The sequence below is a fragment of the Narcine bancroftii genome, chromosome 13, assembly GCF_036971445.1.
Source record: "Narcine bancroftii isolate sNarBan1 chromosome 13, sNarBan1.hap1, whole genome shotgun sequence".
Lineage (NCBI taxonomy): Eukaryota > Metazoa > Chordata > Chondrichthyes > Torpediniformes > Narcinidae > Narcine > Narcine bancroftii.
In genome coordinates this window covers 67,437,122-67,451,757 of record NC_091481.1, presented here as the reverse complement: position 1 = coordinate 67,451,757, position 14,636 = coordinate 67,437,122, and the positions used below count along the sequence as shown (strand labels likewise).

Here is a 14,636-nt window from a genome sequence, read left to right as displayed (position 1 = left end):
TCAAGTACACTGACCTGCTGAGTTCCTCCAGCATTGTCTTTAAATTAAAGGGCCAAATAGAGTGGAAGAGGTGATGATTCCAGCAATGGGAGAGAGTCTAGGACGAGTGCGCTGCCTCAAAATAAAACAATGTCCCTTCAGAACAGAGACGTGAAACATTTCTTCAGCAAGAGGGCTGTGAATCTGTAGAATCTTTGTGTCATAGATAGCTGGAGGCCAAGTCATTGAGTATATTTAAAGCAGAAGTTGTTAGGTCCTTGATTAATACGGGCATCAAATATTATGGGAACATAGGAAGTAGGAACAGGAGTAGGCCAAAAATGGCCCATCAAGCCTGCTCCGCCATTCAATAAGATCATGGCTGATCTAATTTATGACCTAACTCCACCTACCTGCCTTCTCCCCATATCTCCTAATTCCCCTATCATGTAAAAATTTATCTAACCGAATTTTAAATATGTTTAATGAAGCAGCCTCAACCACTTCCCTGGTTAGAGAATTCCAAACATTCACTACTCTCTGGGAAAAACTATTTTTTCTCATCTCTGTCCTAAATCTACTCCCCCCAATCTTGAGACTGTGTCCTCTCGTTTTAGTTTCCCCGGCCAGCTCAAAAAACCTTCCTACATCTATCCTATCCATACCCTTCATAATCCTATATGTTTCTATAAGATCTCCTCTCATTCTTCTGAACTCGAGCGAATACAATCCTAGACAATTTAATCTTTCATCATAAGTCAACCCCTTCATCCCAGGGATCAACCTAGTAAACCTCCTCTGGACCGTCTCCAAAGCCAGCATACCCTTCCTCAAATATGGAGACCAGAACTGGACACCGTACTCCAGGTGCGGTCTCACCAGTACCTTATACAGTTGCAACATTACCTCCCTACTCCTGAATTCAATTCCTTTAGCGATGAAGGCCAACATTCCATTTGCCTTCTTAATAACCTGCTGCACCTGCAACCTAACTTTTTGCGATTCATGCACAAGCACTCCCAAGTCCCTCTCACAACAGCATGCTGTAGATTTTCACCCTTTAAATAATATTCAGCTCTTTTATTTTTCTTGCCAAAGTGGATAACCTCACACTTACTAACATTGTACTCCATCTGCCAGACCTTTGCCCACTCATCCAGCTTAACTATATCCCTCTGCAGACTCTCCACATCCTCATTACAATTTGCTCTTTGGTGTCATCCGCAAACTTGGCTACACCACATTTTGTCCCCTCCTCCAAGTCATCAATGTAAATGATGAACAGTTGTGGGCCTAACACCAACCCCTGCGGCACCCCACTTTCCACTCTCTGCCAACCTGAAAAACTCCCACTTATCCCGACTCTCTGCCTCCTGTCAGACAACCAATTTTCAATCCAGTCCAATATACTTCCCCGGACTCCACTTTCATGTAACTTACTGATAAGTCTCTTGTGCGGCACCTTATCAAACGCTTTCTGGAAATCCAAATATACAATATCAACTTGTTCCCCTCGATCCACCGCACCCATTATATCTTCATAGAGGAATTAGGGGATATGGGGAGAAGGCAGGAGAATTGAGTTGAAATGAAGAAATACATTAGCCATGATTTGAAAGGGCGAGATGAGTCGATGGGCTGAATGGTCTAATCCTATTCTGAAGTAGAGGAATAAAATAGGAAGCTTGCAGATGACACAAAGGTTGGAGGTTTTGTGGATAGTGCAGATGGCTGACATACATTAAGAGAGGATATAAACAGGATGTAGAGTTGGGTAGAGAAGTGGCAGATGGTGTTCATTCCGGAAACATATGAAGGGATACAATTTGAAGATCGAACACGATGGCGGAGTATAGGCAAGATTCCTAGCAGTGTGAAGGAATAGGGGGATCTTGGGGTTTGTCCATAGATCCTGCAAGTCGATTGGGTGATTAAGAAGGTATATGATGTGCTGGCTTGCATTAGTTGAAAGGTTGCGTTCAAGAGCCGTGAGGTACTGTTGTAGCTCTATAAAACTTTGGCCACTCCTCACTTCGTAATATCTTCATTTATGTTCATTTCGTTACAGGAAGAATCTTGAAGTTTCAGAAGGAGTACAGAGGAGATGTACCAGGATGCTGTGTGGATTGGAGAATATGTCTTGTGGAAAAACCTTGAGTGAGCTAGAGCTTTTCTTTGTTAAAACAGTGGAGAAGCATCTTAATAAAAGGTGGATAAGATTACAAGAGGCATTGGTAGAGTGGAGTGCCAGCACCTTTTCTCCCCAGGTTAGCAATGACCAATGCCAGAGGACATCCACTTAAGGTGAGTTTTGGGAGATGTCCGGGGTCGTTTTTTAAAATAATAGAGTGGTGGTGCCTGGAACACATCACTGGAGGTGATGTAGAAAGTTGAGATAGGCACATGGATGCAAGAAAAATGGAGGGCGATGGGCTGTGAGGGAGGGAAGAGTTAGATTGACTGTGGAGTAGGTTGATATATAGGTTGGCACAACATTGTGGGCAGAAGGGTCCATTTTTCATGTTCGAGAACTGCCTTGTACGCCAATATAAACTGTACTGGGGAAAAAACTGTGCACTGTATTATAGGCAAGGGACATCTGTGACACAAGTTCATCTTAATATTATTGTCCAATTTCCATTTATATTCCTGTTTAACAGAATCTAATAATCGTGAACAAGTTTATCAATTGTCCGTCCACTAATTATTACATTTCCAGCAGCCAATTAACCTGCGCCTCTCTGGGATTTGGGAACACCAAGGGCAAACTCAAGCAGGACGGAGACATACAAGTTCCACGCAGGAAACACTGGAAGTCGGGACTGAACTGGGATTTTCATCAGACCAAGACAACGGTCAAAGATCCAAAGTGATTGGTAAAAGTAAAACTCGCTTGGTCGGAAAGAAGAATTTTCGCTTCTTCTCTCCTGAAGTTGCCTGAAGGTACTGCACCACGAAGTGTTTTAAGAATGGACATCGCAGCACTGAAGATAGGATACAAAATTAAGTCATGTGCCAGGCCTAATCTCACTAGGTAGCAAAGAACAAGGGGTTCAACACTGTCAAAAGAGGTAAAGCAGAGAAAACATTCATTCAAATCACAAACTTACTTGAATTCCATTCATCTGTGGTAAAAATAGCACTGGGCCCATTTGTTGTTGTTGTTGCTGCTGTATCTGTACAATGTTCCCTTGTTGAACCACTTGCACCTCCATCTGCTGAAGGTACCTCCCATTAGCACTTGGCATGGTGGTTGTTGGCTTCCCCAGCTGCGCGGCTTGCTGCAATCGCGAATGACCACTGACTGGCGGCCAGGAGTGAGGCTGACAGATGAAAGCTTGCTGAGTGTTCTGCTGTGGAGGGAGTTGGCGTGGAGGCGGGAGTGTTGTTTGCTGGTAACTGGGTGGCGGGAGGCGATGGGAAGACTGCACACCCGGTACGTGGCTTCGCCAGGAGTTTCCTTGTGTCGCAATCATTCGATTGTTAGGGTGATGCTGGGAAACAGGCTGAAGCTGGGGAATTGCCTGATGCTGGGGGACGGGCTGAGGACAGTGGCCAGAGATTGACTGATGCTGAACTGGAAGATGTGTTGACAACGTTGGAGGAATCTCAATTACCACATTGCCTGTAGGGAAAGAAATCATTTGCAAAAGCATGTTTTTGCTTTTAAATCAGCATTACCCCAACAGTATGACAATTTCAAACAATCCAAATGCAACCTGGATTTACAAAACACTTAATAGAGTAATAGGACTGGACACCAGAGGAAAGGGCCCTCTGGTCCATATCATCCTTTGTAGTGCATTTCAAACATTAATTATCTTTAAAACAACTTCTCATCATGGGAAAGAGACAGTGACCATCCACCCACCCTACCTTTCTGCCCACAATTTTGTACATCTCCATCAGGTCATCCCTAGCTCCAGGGAAAACCAGGCCAACCTATCCAATGTCTCCTTCCAACTGAGGTCATCGAATCCAAATAACACCCTGGGCAGACTCCTTTATATGTTGCAAGTTACTTTCACTGCATCAGTTTGATAACTGACTGATGCAAGAAATTAATATGGGAGAAAACCATTTTTTAATATTTAAGATGTAGGCTTAAATTAGTTGTAAAGTAGGTGTCAAAGAAATTAACCTCTCCAAGATCTCGAGTATTGTTTGACAGACTGTTTCACATGATACATCAGAGAGTAGGCAACAGTCGCTACAGCTTACCACCTTCAAAATCTACCTCCACAATGCCCATATTTATACAGAGCGACATGCAATCTTTTATGGAGATTATGATTACAAGAGGTCCTTAACATTTTTTCCCCACTCACATACCACCTTAAGCAAATCCCTTACTAACCACAGAGCACCGACTGCATCCTATATGCCAAGCACACCATTTGCCTTCTTTACCATCTGATCTACTTGCATGGACACTTTTAAGTAGCTACAAGAGTCCTGCCATTAACTGTAAATATTTCCCTTACACAGAATAATGGAACATTACAGCACAGAAACAGGCCTTTAAGTCCATTTAGTCCGCACTGAATGTCACTTCTGCCTAGTCTCATCCACCTGAACCTGTTGTCTATCCCTAATCAGTCCTCATTAACAAAAATCCATGCAGGCTGATGACAATGTTCAAAAGATATTGGGACAGATTTGCAGATAAGAAGGGCTTGGAAGGATAGGGTTAGTTCTTGTATATGTAGGGGGGGTGGTTTAGCTTGAATTAAGTTAGGTTATTGATGTTGTATTGTAATTATATTATTTTATTTTATATTTTTTCTTTAAATGTAATTTTTCTTTTTATTCCTGTGATAAAATCTTTAAATAAAGTTTAAAAAAAAAGGAAGGATAGGGTCCAAATGCTGACAAATGGGACGACTGCAGAATGTCAACATGGTTGGCAAGGACATTGGGCCAAAGTTGTTCTATGATGCACGACTCTATTCTAAGTACTCACCAAAATTAGCTGCATTCTTAGTCCAGAAGGCAGAATCCCAGAGAAAAGCAATAATATCATTCTTTAACTCCTCTGTGTTAACCTTCGATTGCAACCCTCTTTGCAACTGATAAAAGATCTGTAAAAGCAAAGATCCTCCAAGTAAAAAGCAGTATCTAATGAACACACAGCACCAAAAAATTCTTGTCTGCAGTGCTTGGCTGGGGGTTGTGTAGAAAAGTTTAAAAAAGCTCGTTCTATTTTCCACATAGTAATTTAAGGTATGGCCAACAGCGAGTTCATGTTGCAAGGAAAGTTAGTTGGCCCCACAGATGTCGGGGGCAGTTAATTCTTGCATTCAGCAATAGAGTGTAATCTTAAAGAATTTCCTGTGATATCCCATCATGTCAGAAAGTAACTTTGCATCATCTGAATATCAACATCATGCCACATGCTAGGATCCGATTCTGATTGAAACAAAAAGGCTGCAAATGCTGTGATTGTAGCTAAAAAGAGATGCTGGAGGTACTCAGCCGGTCTCGCAGCATCCATAGGAGGTAAAGATATCTTACCGACATTTCAGGTCTGAGCTCTTCTTCAAGGCACAAACAAAGAATAGGAAGGTGACCAAATAAACTTTGTTTATGGCGATAATCGTTAGACAGCGGATGCTTGAATCTGGAGCAAAAATGAAGCTTTCTGACCTGAAACATCAACCCTATTTTTTCTCCTACTGATGCTGGCCGACCTACTCAGTTCCTCCATCAAACGGGGGTTTTTTTTTGCTCCAAGACAACAGTTACTTTGCCTCATTTCCTCAAACTAAATCCTGGTCACAGTGAAGTCTCTTCAGCAGAGTGATATAATCCAAGCCGGGCAGCATTTCAATCCTATATATTTGACCTGCATTTTGGCATTAAATTTAAATCTAGACACAAGCTCAGTAGCAGGCCCTTCTGGACCACGAGCGCATGCTGACCAATTACACCCAATTGACCTACAACCTACAGTACGCTTTGACGGTGGGAGGAAACCGGAGTGCCATGCAGACATGAGGAGAACATACGAGCTACTTACAGACAGTGCCAGATTTGATCCCTGGTCACTAGCACTGTAACAGCGTTGCGCTGGCTGTGCTGCCCTTTACCATTACCCGATTCTGAATCGGCCTTGCTCACCCTAATGTTTGCATATGCAGCTATTTGTATTGATAAGAGATTAAACTGGTTAGGCAGAACTACTGGTCAATTCTTTCCATACCAATTTTTTGCAGAGCAGGAGGGCTATGCTGTTATCAGTGTTGACGGCCCAAGAGGCGAACTTTAAGACGTGGTCCATTTGTCGGTACAGTTTGGACATGGATAGGTGCTGCTGCTCCAGCTTCAGCTGCTGCTCCTCTGCCAACTTCTGTTGGGAATGAAAGCAAAGCACATTATCCATGAAAAAAAAATCATGTCGTTGCCTGCCGCTTGGCCAAGATGTGGATGAGACCTGATACTCGTTACTGCACTTCCTGGGTAACTCAAACACATGTCAATCGCACATAGAAGAGCATTATTAGCACAGATAGTAACACTGGACAACAAAGATTTTGTTTCCTGAACTCTTTTGGGTCTATATTTTATGGATTTTTGGGCTTCTAATCAGCAAAATCACCTTAAAGTTTTCTTAACACGTTCCATTCTTTTTAGATACATCTATTTTTGTGATTTCTTTTCATATTTTAAGTCTACTTCAAGCCTACAAAACTATGAAGTGCAACATGTCGTTGAATATTCATGTTCTGCATCTGCCCTTGGACGTCTTCCCTGCCGATCTCAGTGTCATCAGTGATGAACGTGGTGAGAGGTTTCACCAGGACTTTGCGACCATGGAAAAGTGGGATCACGGCGATTGGAATCCACCAATGCTGGCGATTATTGTTGGACAATGACATGAGAGGCATCAGATGCAGAGTACAAACTAACATCAGCGGTAAAACATGCTTAGATCAGTTGAACCAATACATCATTACCGCTAACATGCTAAATTCAACAAAAGTTTATTTAAATTTCTACATGATACAGAATATCTGAAATTATCCCTGTGTCCAGCTATCATAATCCCCAATTTTTTTCAGGAAGCAAACCGTTTAAAAAAATTTGTTGTCCACTGTAATGGACGACTGAGTTTCTTCAACACTGGTGCACTACACCATCCTAGTCTCCCTTTTGCAGCCTCAGCACCTCCGATGTACCCCTCTAACTTTGAAATATACTGTAGCTCTACTGGTCTCCACCTTTCCCTGCTGTGCCTCAGAGCCTGAGGTAGTACCAGTGACTTGGATGCTACTATTGCCCCTGAAACGTCATGTTCCTCCAAGAGAATCCAAAGCCGTCTTCTTGGCTGTAAGAGAGATGGCTACAGGAGAACCCTGTACTCTGCCTACTCCCTTTACCTTTCCTAGTTGTCACCCAACCTGCAGCCTTGAATCTTCGGTGTGACCAACTCACTGTAACTGTCATCCATAAGGGCGGCACAATTGGTATAGTGGTCAGCACAACAACTTAACGGCATCAGCGATCGGGATTTGAATCCCGTGCTGTAAGGAGTTTGTATGTTCTCCCTGTGTCTACATGGGTTTTCCCTGGAGGCTCCAGTTTCCTCCACCCTTCAAAACGTACTGGCAGTTGTAGGTTAATTGGGTGTAAATTGGGAAGCAAGAGTTCATGGGCCGAAATGGCCTGTTACTGTCCAGTAAAGATCTTCTTAGCTTCCCTTGTGATCCAGGTATCCTTTAAGTTTTACATTTTCTTACCTTTCTCATGTGATACACGACTTTGGTTCCCAACCCCTCTGCCAGACCAGTCCAAATTCTTGAAAATAGCATTAGAAAAACATTCCCGCAAGGATTTAGCTGCCCTCCAGTTTCACATGCAACCTGCTTTGCAGCTCACCTCTAACAAACAAGAAATCCCAAAATGTCCAAGAAATTCTCCCTTGTGCATCAGCTCTTCAGCTGTGATTTAATTTAATTGGTCTTTGTTGTGGCGTCTAGCATTTCATGCTCATTATTACTTACTCTGCAAAAAATAAAAATGGCAGCCCTGCCCGAGTATAGCTCATGGCAACCAGGTATCAGAACTGGGAATTGAGAGGGTGCTGAGGGCAAGAAGGGCTCCTAAAGGGCCTCGGACACTGCAGGCTTCCTATCGTTTCAGATCTGGAGCTTGGTCACTGATAGCTTGAACAAAACTGCAGAAGAATTGGAGGCGAATTCAAGGACAATGCCTCTGAAGGGACTCTTACTTTCTCTAGGCAATGCTCACGCAGGCTAAAAGTTGAGGTATATCATGTATATTACATTTTTTAAGTATTATTATGTGAGAATAAAAGAACCTTGAATATTTGAAAATAACCACATTAAAATGGCCCACGTCACACCATATATAAAGCGAATACTTCAGGATTTCTTCAGAGCAGACTTTGATCGCTCATCAGAAACTTCTTCAGTATTAAAAACATTACAAATTCATCATGTCAGAGCACTTATTACCTCCACTCTCTGGATGAGTGTCTTGCCCCGTTTATTTAGCTCTCTCATGATTTGCAGGATGGCCATCTTGATCTCCACCTGAACCTTCTTCTGCATGTCCTGAACATCTCTTAATCTGATGGATAAAAATTAGAACTTAAATACAAACATCAGAAGACACCCAACCAGGCAACCCACCCCTCCACCGTCCTATCTGGGGATTTGTACATAATTAACCCATACAGCACGAGAGAAGGTCAGGGGAGGGAAACTGTCAACACTGATGGTTTGCTTTTGAGCAATTTAAGAATTCCAAATGTACGCAATTACAAGGAAGCATTGCCTTCCTGCCTAATGCACTCTGCAAAATCAACAGTACAATATTTAATTACACAGGTTACCTGCCTGAAAAGACATAACCTTTGCATAGGAGTCATGTGATGGAGTAGTGGCCGGTAGGAGAATACCAGCCCTCTCCAGAAAAGAAGGAAAAAAGTGAAGAAAAAGCAAAGCCCCAGACACACAAATCGCAATAAATAAATAATAAAGTTGCGGAGAAAATGGCACCTAAGAAAGAAAAGCCAAAAACAACGGGAAGAAAAGAAGAAAGAAAGACACTGGAAGAGAAAGGTGAAGGCCTTACCTGCATGAAAAAGCAGGGACCCGCTGTGGAAAGAGGAGCCCACTCCCCGAGGTTAGTGGAGACCCCGCAGGGTCGCGACCCACTAACTGCAGGACTGCAAAACAGCCAAACAGGGGTGCGCAACTGTGCATGCCAAGGACAACACTGACGGGAGGCAGGACCAGCTGTGGAGTGAAACTCCATAGCACGAACAGCTGAGAGAGACCCGACAGCAGGGATCCCAGCTGGAAGATAAAGAAAACAATGGGAAGGGGAGGGGTGAGAAAAAAAAAATGAAACTAGAGACACAACAGATAACCAACCCAGAAGAAGAGGACCAACATTAAGACACCATGGGAAAAAAATACCCAACAAACTGAGACAAGCAGCTCAACAAGAAAGTCAGAAGAGACACAGATACAAGGAAAAGAAATAGAAGACACAAACCCAAGAGCAGACACAGAAGAAGAAGGAGAACACCAAGCTCTGCACAAAGGAATAGGAGGTAAAATGAATGGACAGTACATAGATAAAAAAAATTTTCAAGAACAAATGAAAGCATTAAAAGAATGGTTGACACTAGAATTTAGTGAAATGAAAAGTACAGAAGAAAAAATGAGTAGAATAGAGGTGGTCATAACAGATGTAGGGAAAAGATTAGAAAATGTGGAAGAACGTGTAATGGCGGTAGATATGGAAGTGAACGACTTAAAAAGAAAATAGGAAGAAAATGACAAAAAAGTTAAAGAAACACAGGAGTTGTTAGCTCAGAAGATGGATATGATGGAAAACTATAGTAGGCGAAACAATATAAAGATAGTGGGCCTTAAGGAAGATGAAGAAGGCAAAGATATGAAAGAATTTATAAAAGAATGGATCCCAAACTCCTGGGAATGCCAGAAATGCAAAAAGGAATGGAAATAGAAAGGGCACACAGAACATCGCCCGAAACCACAGTCACAACAAAAACCAAGATCCATTTTAGTAAAATTCCTGAGATACAGACAAGAGAAAATATATTGGAGAAGGCAATGAATAAAATGAGAGAAGACAAAAAACCACTGGAATACAAAGGTCAAAAAATTTTTTTCTACCCAGACATAAGTTTTGAACTCCTGAAGGAGTTTAATGCAGCAAAATTGACCCTTTGGAAGAAAGGCTACAAATTTATGTTAAGATATCCAGCGGTGCTTAAAATAGTTATCCCGGGGCAACAAAACTGACTGTTCTTGGATCTGGAGAAAGTACGAGATTTTGCAGAACGCCTGCAAGACAGAAAGAGAGATGGAGATGTAACAAGAACAAAGAACGATGACAAACTACATATAAAGAAGTAAAAATAATGTATAATTAAGAACTAAAGGAGGGAAGAAAAGGGAAGTAAAGGAGGGAAAGAGGAGGGGTTAAAAAAATCAATAATAAATAAATAAAATAAAAATAAAAAGAAGAAACGAGGGGGAGCTTTGTTGTAATGTGAAGATAAAAGTCTTTTCTGGAGGGGGTTGGGTGGGAGAGAATAACGGTCACTGTGAAATCAGTTGACACTTGCGAACGGGTTTGCAGTCCGAATGGAGAGGGGTGAAGTGGTTGCCCGGCAAGGGATAAGGGGCGACTCAGAGGGGGGGGGGGGGAGAAACACTTGGGGTTAAGGGAATTTTAGATGTGGGAATGGTTGAAATATTTTCTGTTTTAGAAGTGTTGTCATACAGTGCATTCAAAAAAAGAAAACTGAGAAATGGAAATGGGGAAAAGGGGAAAGGTGGTGATGAGGAAATGGAAATGAAATGTAAAACAAAGTATGAAATGGCCATGTTGAACTATGTGACTATAAATATTAACGGAATACATAACCAAACCAAAAGGAAGAGGCTATTAAATTTACTTAAAAAAGAAAAAATAGATATAGCATTCATGCAGGAAACCCATCTAACTGAAATGGAACATAATAAATTAAGGAGATACTGGGTAGGGCACGTAACAGCCGCATCATATAACTCAAAAGCCAGAGGTGTAGCTATATTAATCAATAAAAATGTACCAATCAAAATAGAGAAGGAAATAATAGATCCAGCAGGGAGATATGTAATGATAAAATGTCAGATATATTCGGAGTTTTGGAATTTACTCAATGTATATTCACCTAACGAAGAAGATCAAAAATTTATGCAAGATATTTTTTTGAAGATAGCAGATACGCAGGGGAATATATTGATAGGAGGGGACTTTAACCTTAATTTGGATTCAAAGATGGATAAAACTGGACAAAAGACTAGCAGAAAGAACAAAGTAGCCAAATTTATGGTTAATTCAATGCAGGAAATGCAATTTTTGGATATATGAAGGAGACAACACCCAAAGGAGAAGCAAAACTCATATTATTTGAGAAGACCTGTTCCTGCTGTCAGCCCATATCCAAGGGAGAGTTAGGAAAACGGAATATAAAGCTAGATTGTTATCGGATCACTCACCCCTGTTATTAGCAAAAGAGCTGGAGGACATCCCACCAAGAACATATAGATGGAGATTAAACTCCATGCTACTTAAAAGACAGGATTTTAGAGAATTTATTGAGTGCCAAATTAAAATGTACTTTGAAATAAATGCGGAATCAGTGAAAGACAAATTTATATTATGGGATGCAATGAAAGCCTTTATTAGAGGGCGGATAATAAGTTATGTAACTAAGATGAAAAAGGACTACAATCAGGAAATAGAACAGCTGGAAAGGGAAATAGTAAGTACAGAAAAAGAACTAGCAACAAGGGATGATATAACAAAAAGGGAATTGAGCGGACAAAAAAATAAAATACGAAACATTACAAACGTAAAAGGTGGAGAAGAACATAATGAAAATAAAGCAAAAGTATTACAAGCTAGGAGAAAAAACGCACAAAATACTGGCTTGGGAGCTTAAAACAGAGCAAGCTAAAAGAACGGTATTGGCAGCTTAAAACAGAACAAGCTAAAAGAACAGTATTGGCATCAAGGAAAAAGGACAAACAAATTACATATAACCCAACAGAGATCAATGAAAACTTCAAGGAATTTTACGAGCAATTATACAGAACTGAGAACGAAGGGAAAGAAGACAAAATAGATGAATTTCTAGCTAAAATTGAACTACCGAAATTGCAAGAAGAGCAAAACAAATTGATAAAACAATTTGAAATAGAGGAAATACAGGATATATTAAAAAAGCTACCGAACAATAAAACGCCTGGAGGGGACAGACTCCCAACAGAATTCTATAAAACATTTAAAGACTTATTAATTCTTCCTCTCCTGGAAGTAATGAATCAGATTGAAGGAACATAAAACATGCCAGATTCATGTAAAACAGCAATAATTACAGTAATACCAAAGACAGGGAAAGATCCACTAACACCGGCATTGTATAGACCAATATCTCTACTTAACTCAGATTATAAGATAATAGCAAAACTATTAGCAAACAGATTGGCCGACTGTGTACCAAAAATAGTAAAACTAGATCAAACTGGATTTATTAAGAAAAGATGAACAACGGACAACATCTGTAAGTTCATTAACTTAATCCATGCAGTACAAGGAAATAAGACGCCAACAGTGGCAGTTGCTTTAGACGCAGAGCATTATATAAGGGACCATTGGTGAAGGTACAGTATGTGTGTATATATATATATATATATATATATATAGAACCAATTTAAATTAAGCAGGTCAACGAGGCAGGGATGTCCACTATCTACTTCACTGTTCGCGTTAGCTATAGAAACCTTGGCAGAACTGATATGAACAGAAAATAAAATAACAGGGATAAAATAAAAGAGAAGGAATATAAAATCAGTCTATTTGCAGATGATATCATAGTATACTTAACAGAACCAGAATTATCAATAAAAGAATTACATAAGAAATTGAAGGAATATGGAGAAATATCGGGGTACAAGATCAATGCAAATAAAAATGAAGCCATGCCAATGAATAAGGCGGATTTCACAAAGTTTAAGAAAGAATCACCATTTAAATGGCAAACACAAGCAATCCGATACCTAGGTATTAGAATAGATAAGAATCTAGGCCAGCTAAACAAATTAAATTATCAGCCATTAATGAAGAAAATTACAAGAGGACTTAGAACATTGGAAAGATTTACCACTAACACTGATAGGAAGGGTAAATTGCATTAAAATGAATATCTTCCCAAGGATACAATACCTATTTCAATCGTTACCAATTCCCTTAACAGAGAAATTCTTCAATGAGCTAAAGAAAATAATAAGGAAATTCTTATGGAAAGGGGGGGGGGGGGGGAGAAACCGAGGATAGCGCTAGATAAATTAACAGAATGGTACAAACAAGGGGGCTTACAGCTACCAAACTTTAAGAATTATTATAGAGCAGCACAATTAACATACCTATCAGATTTTTATCAAACAAGGTAAAAACCAGATTGGACCAGGTTAGAGCTAGATAAAATAGGGGAGAAGGTACCAGAATATATACTTTATAAGTGGGATTAAAAACTGGTGCAAAATAGAAGTTGACCAGTACTGCACCATCTGCTCAACATTTGGAAGAAGATTCACGTGGAAAGGAAAAAAACAAATTACCAACTACCAAAATTATTATTGACGCAAAATCAACTAATCCCTTTCACAATAGATAACCTTTCCTTCAGAGAATGGGAGAGAAAAGGGATCAAAAGAATAGAAAATAGTTTTTTGGGAAATAATTTATTATCTTTTGAACAAATGAAGTACAAATATGGTATAACTCATGGTACAATCTTTGCATACCACCAACTGAAAACCTACTTAAAAGACAAATTGGGAAGAAGGCTGAGGTTACCAGAAAGAAGCAGCTTTGAATATGTGATTACAGACATAATGATAATTAAAAGATTTATAACGAACATGTATATCAAGCTACAAGAGAAAGAGAACGATGAAATAAGCTGTAAACCCAAACAAAAGTGGGAACAAGATCTAAACATAAAGATAAAAAATGAAAAATGGGAAAAGCTATGCTCCGAAACTATGAGAAATACACGAGGTTACGCATGATACAATATAATTGGTTACACAGGCTATATATCACGTCCCAAAAGTTAAATAAATGGGACCCAACAGTATCAAATAGATGTTTTCACTGTAAGAAGGAAACGGGAACAACAGTACATGCAATTTGGGCATGTGAGAAAGTGGAAAAGTTTTGGGAAGATCTAAATTAGGTATTAAATAAAAATCACAAAAAGCAACATACCAAAAAATCCAGAGATCTTTCTTCTAAGTAATATAAGAAGTAAAGAATTAGGCCTCAAATTGGATGAAGCACAAAAAAAGATTTATTATAATAGCCTTAGCTGCAGCAAAAAAATGTATAATGTCAACCTGGAAATCAGAAGAGAGCCTGAGAATACAGCAATGGTACATAGAAATGAATAAATGTATTCCATTGGAAAAAATAACATATAATTTAAAAAATAAAGTCACAGTATTCGAACAAATTTGGGAACCGTACATGGAACACAATAGAGAGTGCTTGCCTCGGACCTCCACCCCCTAAAATGATAGAATGAGAAGAAGACGAAATGAACT

At 40.0% G+C, this 14,636-nt stretch overlaps 1 protein-coding gene across 6 annotated transcripts in view; it reads right to left on the bottom strand.

Moving 5' to 3' along the window:
• Positions 1 to 14,636, bottom strand: part of LOC138748560 (transcription intermediary factor 1-beta-like) — a 117,600-nt gene that overhangs the window by 57,968 nt on the left and 44,996 nt on the right. For all 6 annotated transcript variants that reach the window (XM_069908968.1, XM_069908970.1, XM_069908972.1 and 3 more), the window contains exons 6-9: positions 8,457 to 8,571; positions 6,182 to 6,328; positions 4,943 to 5,060; positions 3,090 to 3,604 (exon numbers count right to left, since the gene is read on the bottom strand). In XM_069908968.1, coding sequence (XP_069765069.1) covers positions 3,090 to 3,604; positions 4,943 to 5,060; positions 6,182 to 6,328; positions 8,457 to 8,571 — 895 coding nt within the window. The remainder of the gene's footprint in view (positions 1 to 3,089; positions 3,605 to 4,942; positions 5,061 to 6,181; positions 6,329 to 8,456; positions 8,572 to 14,636) is intronic.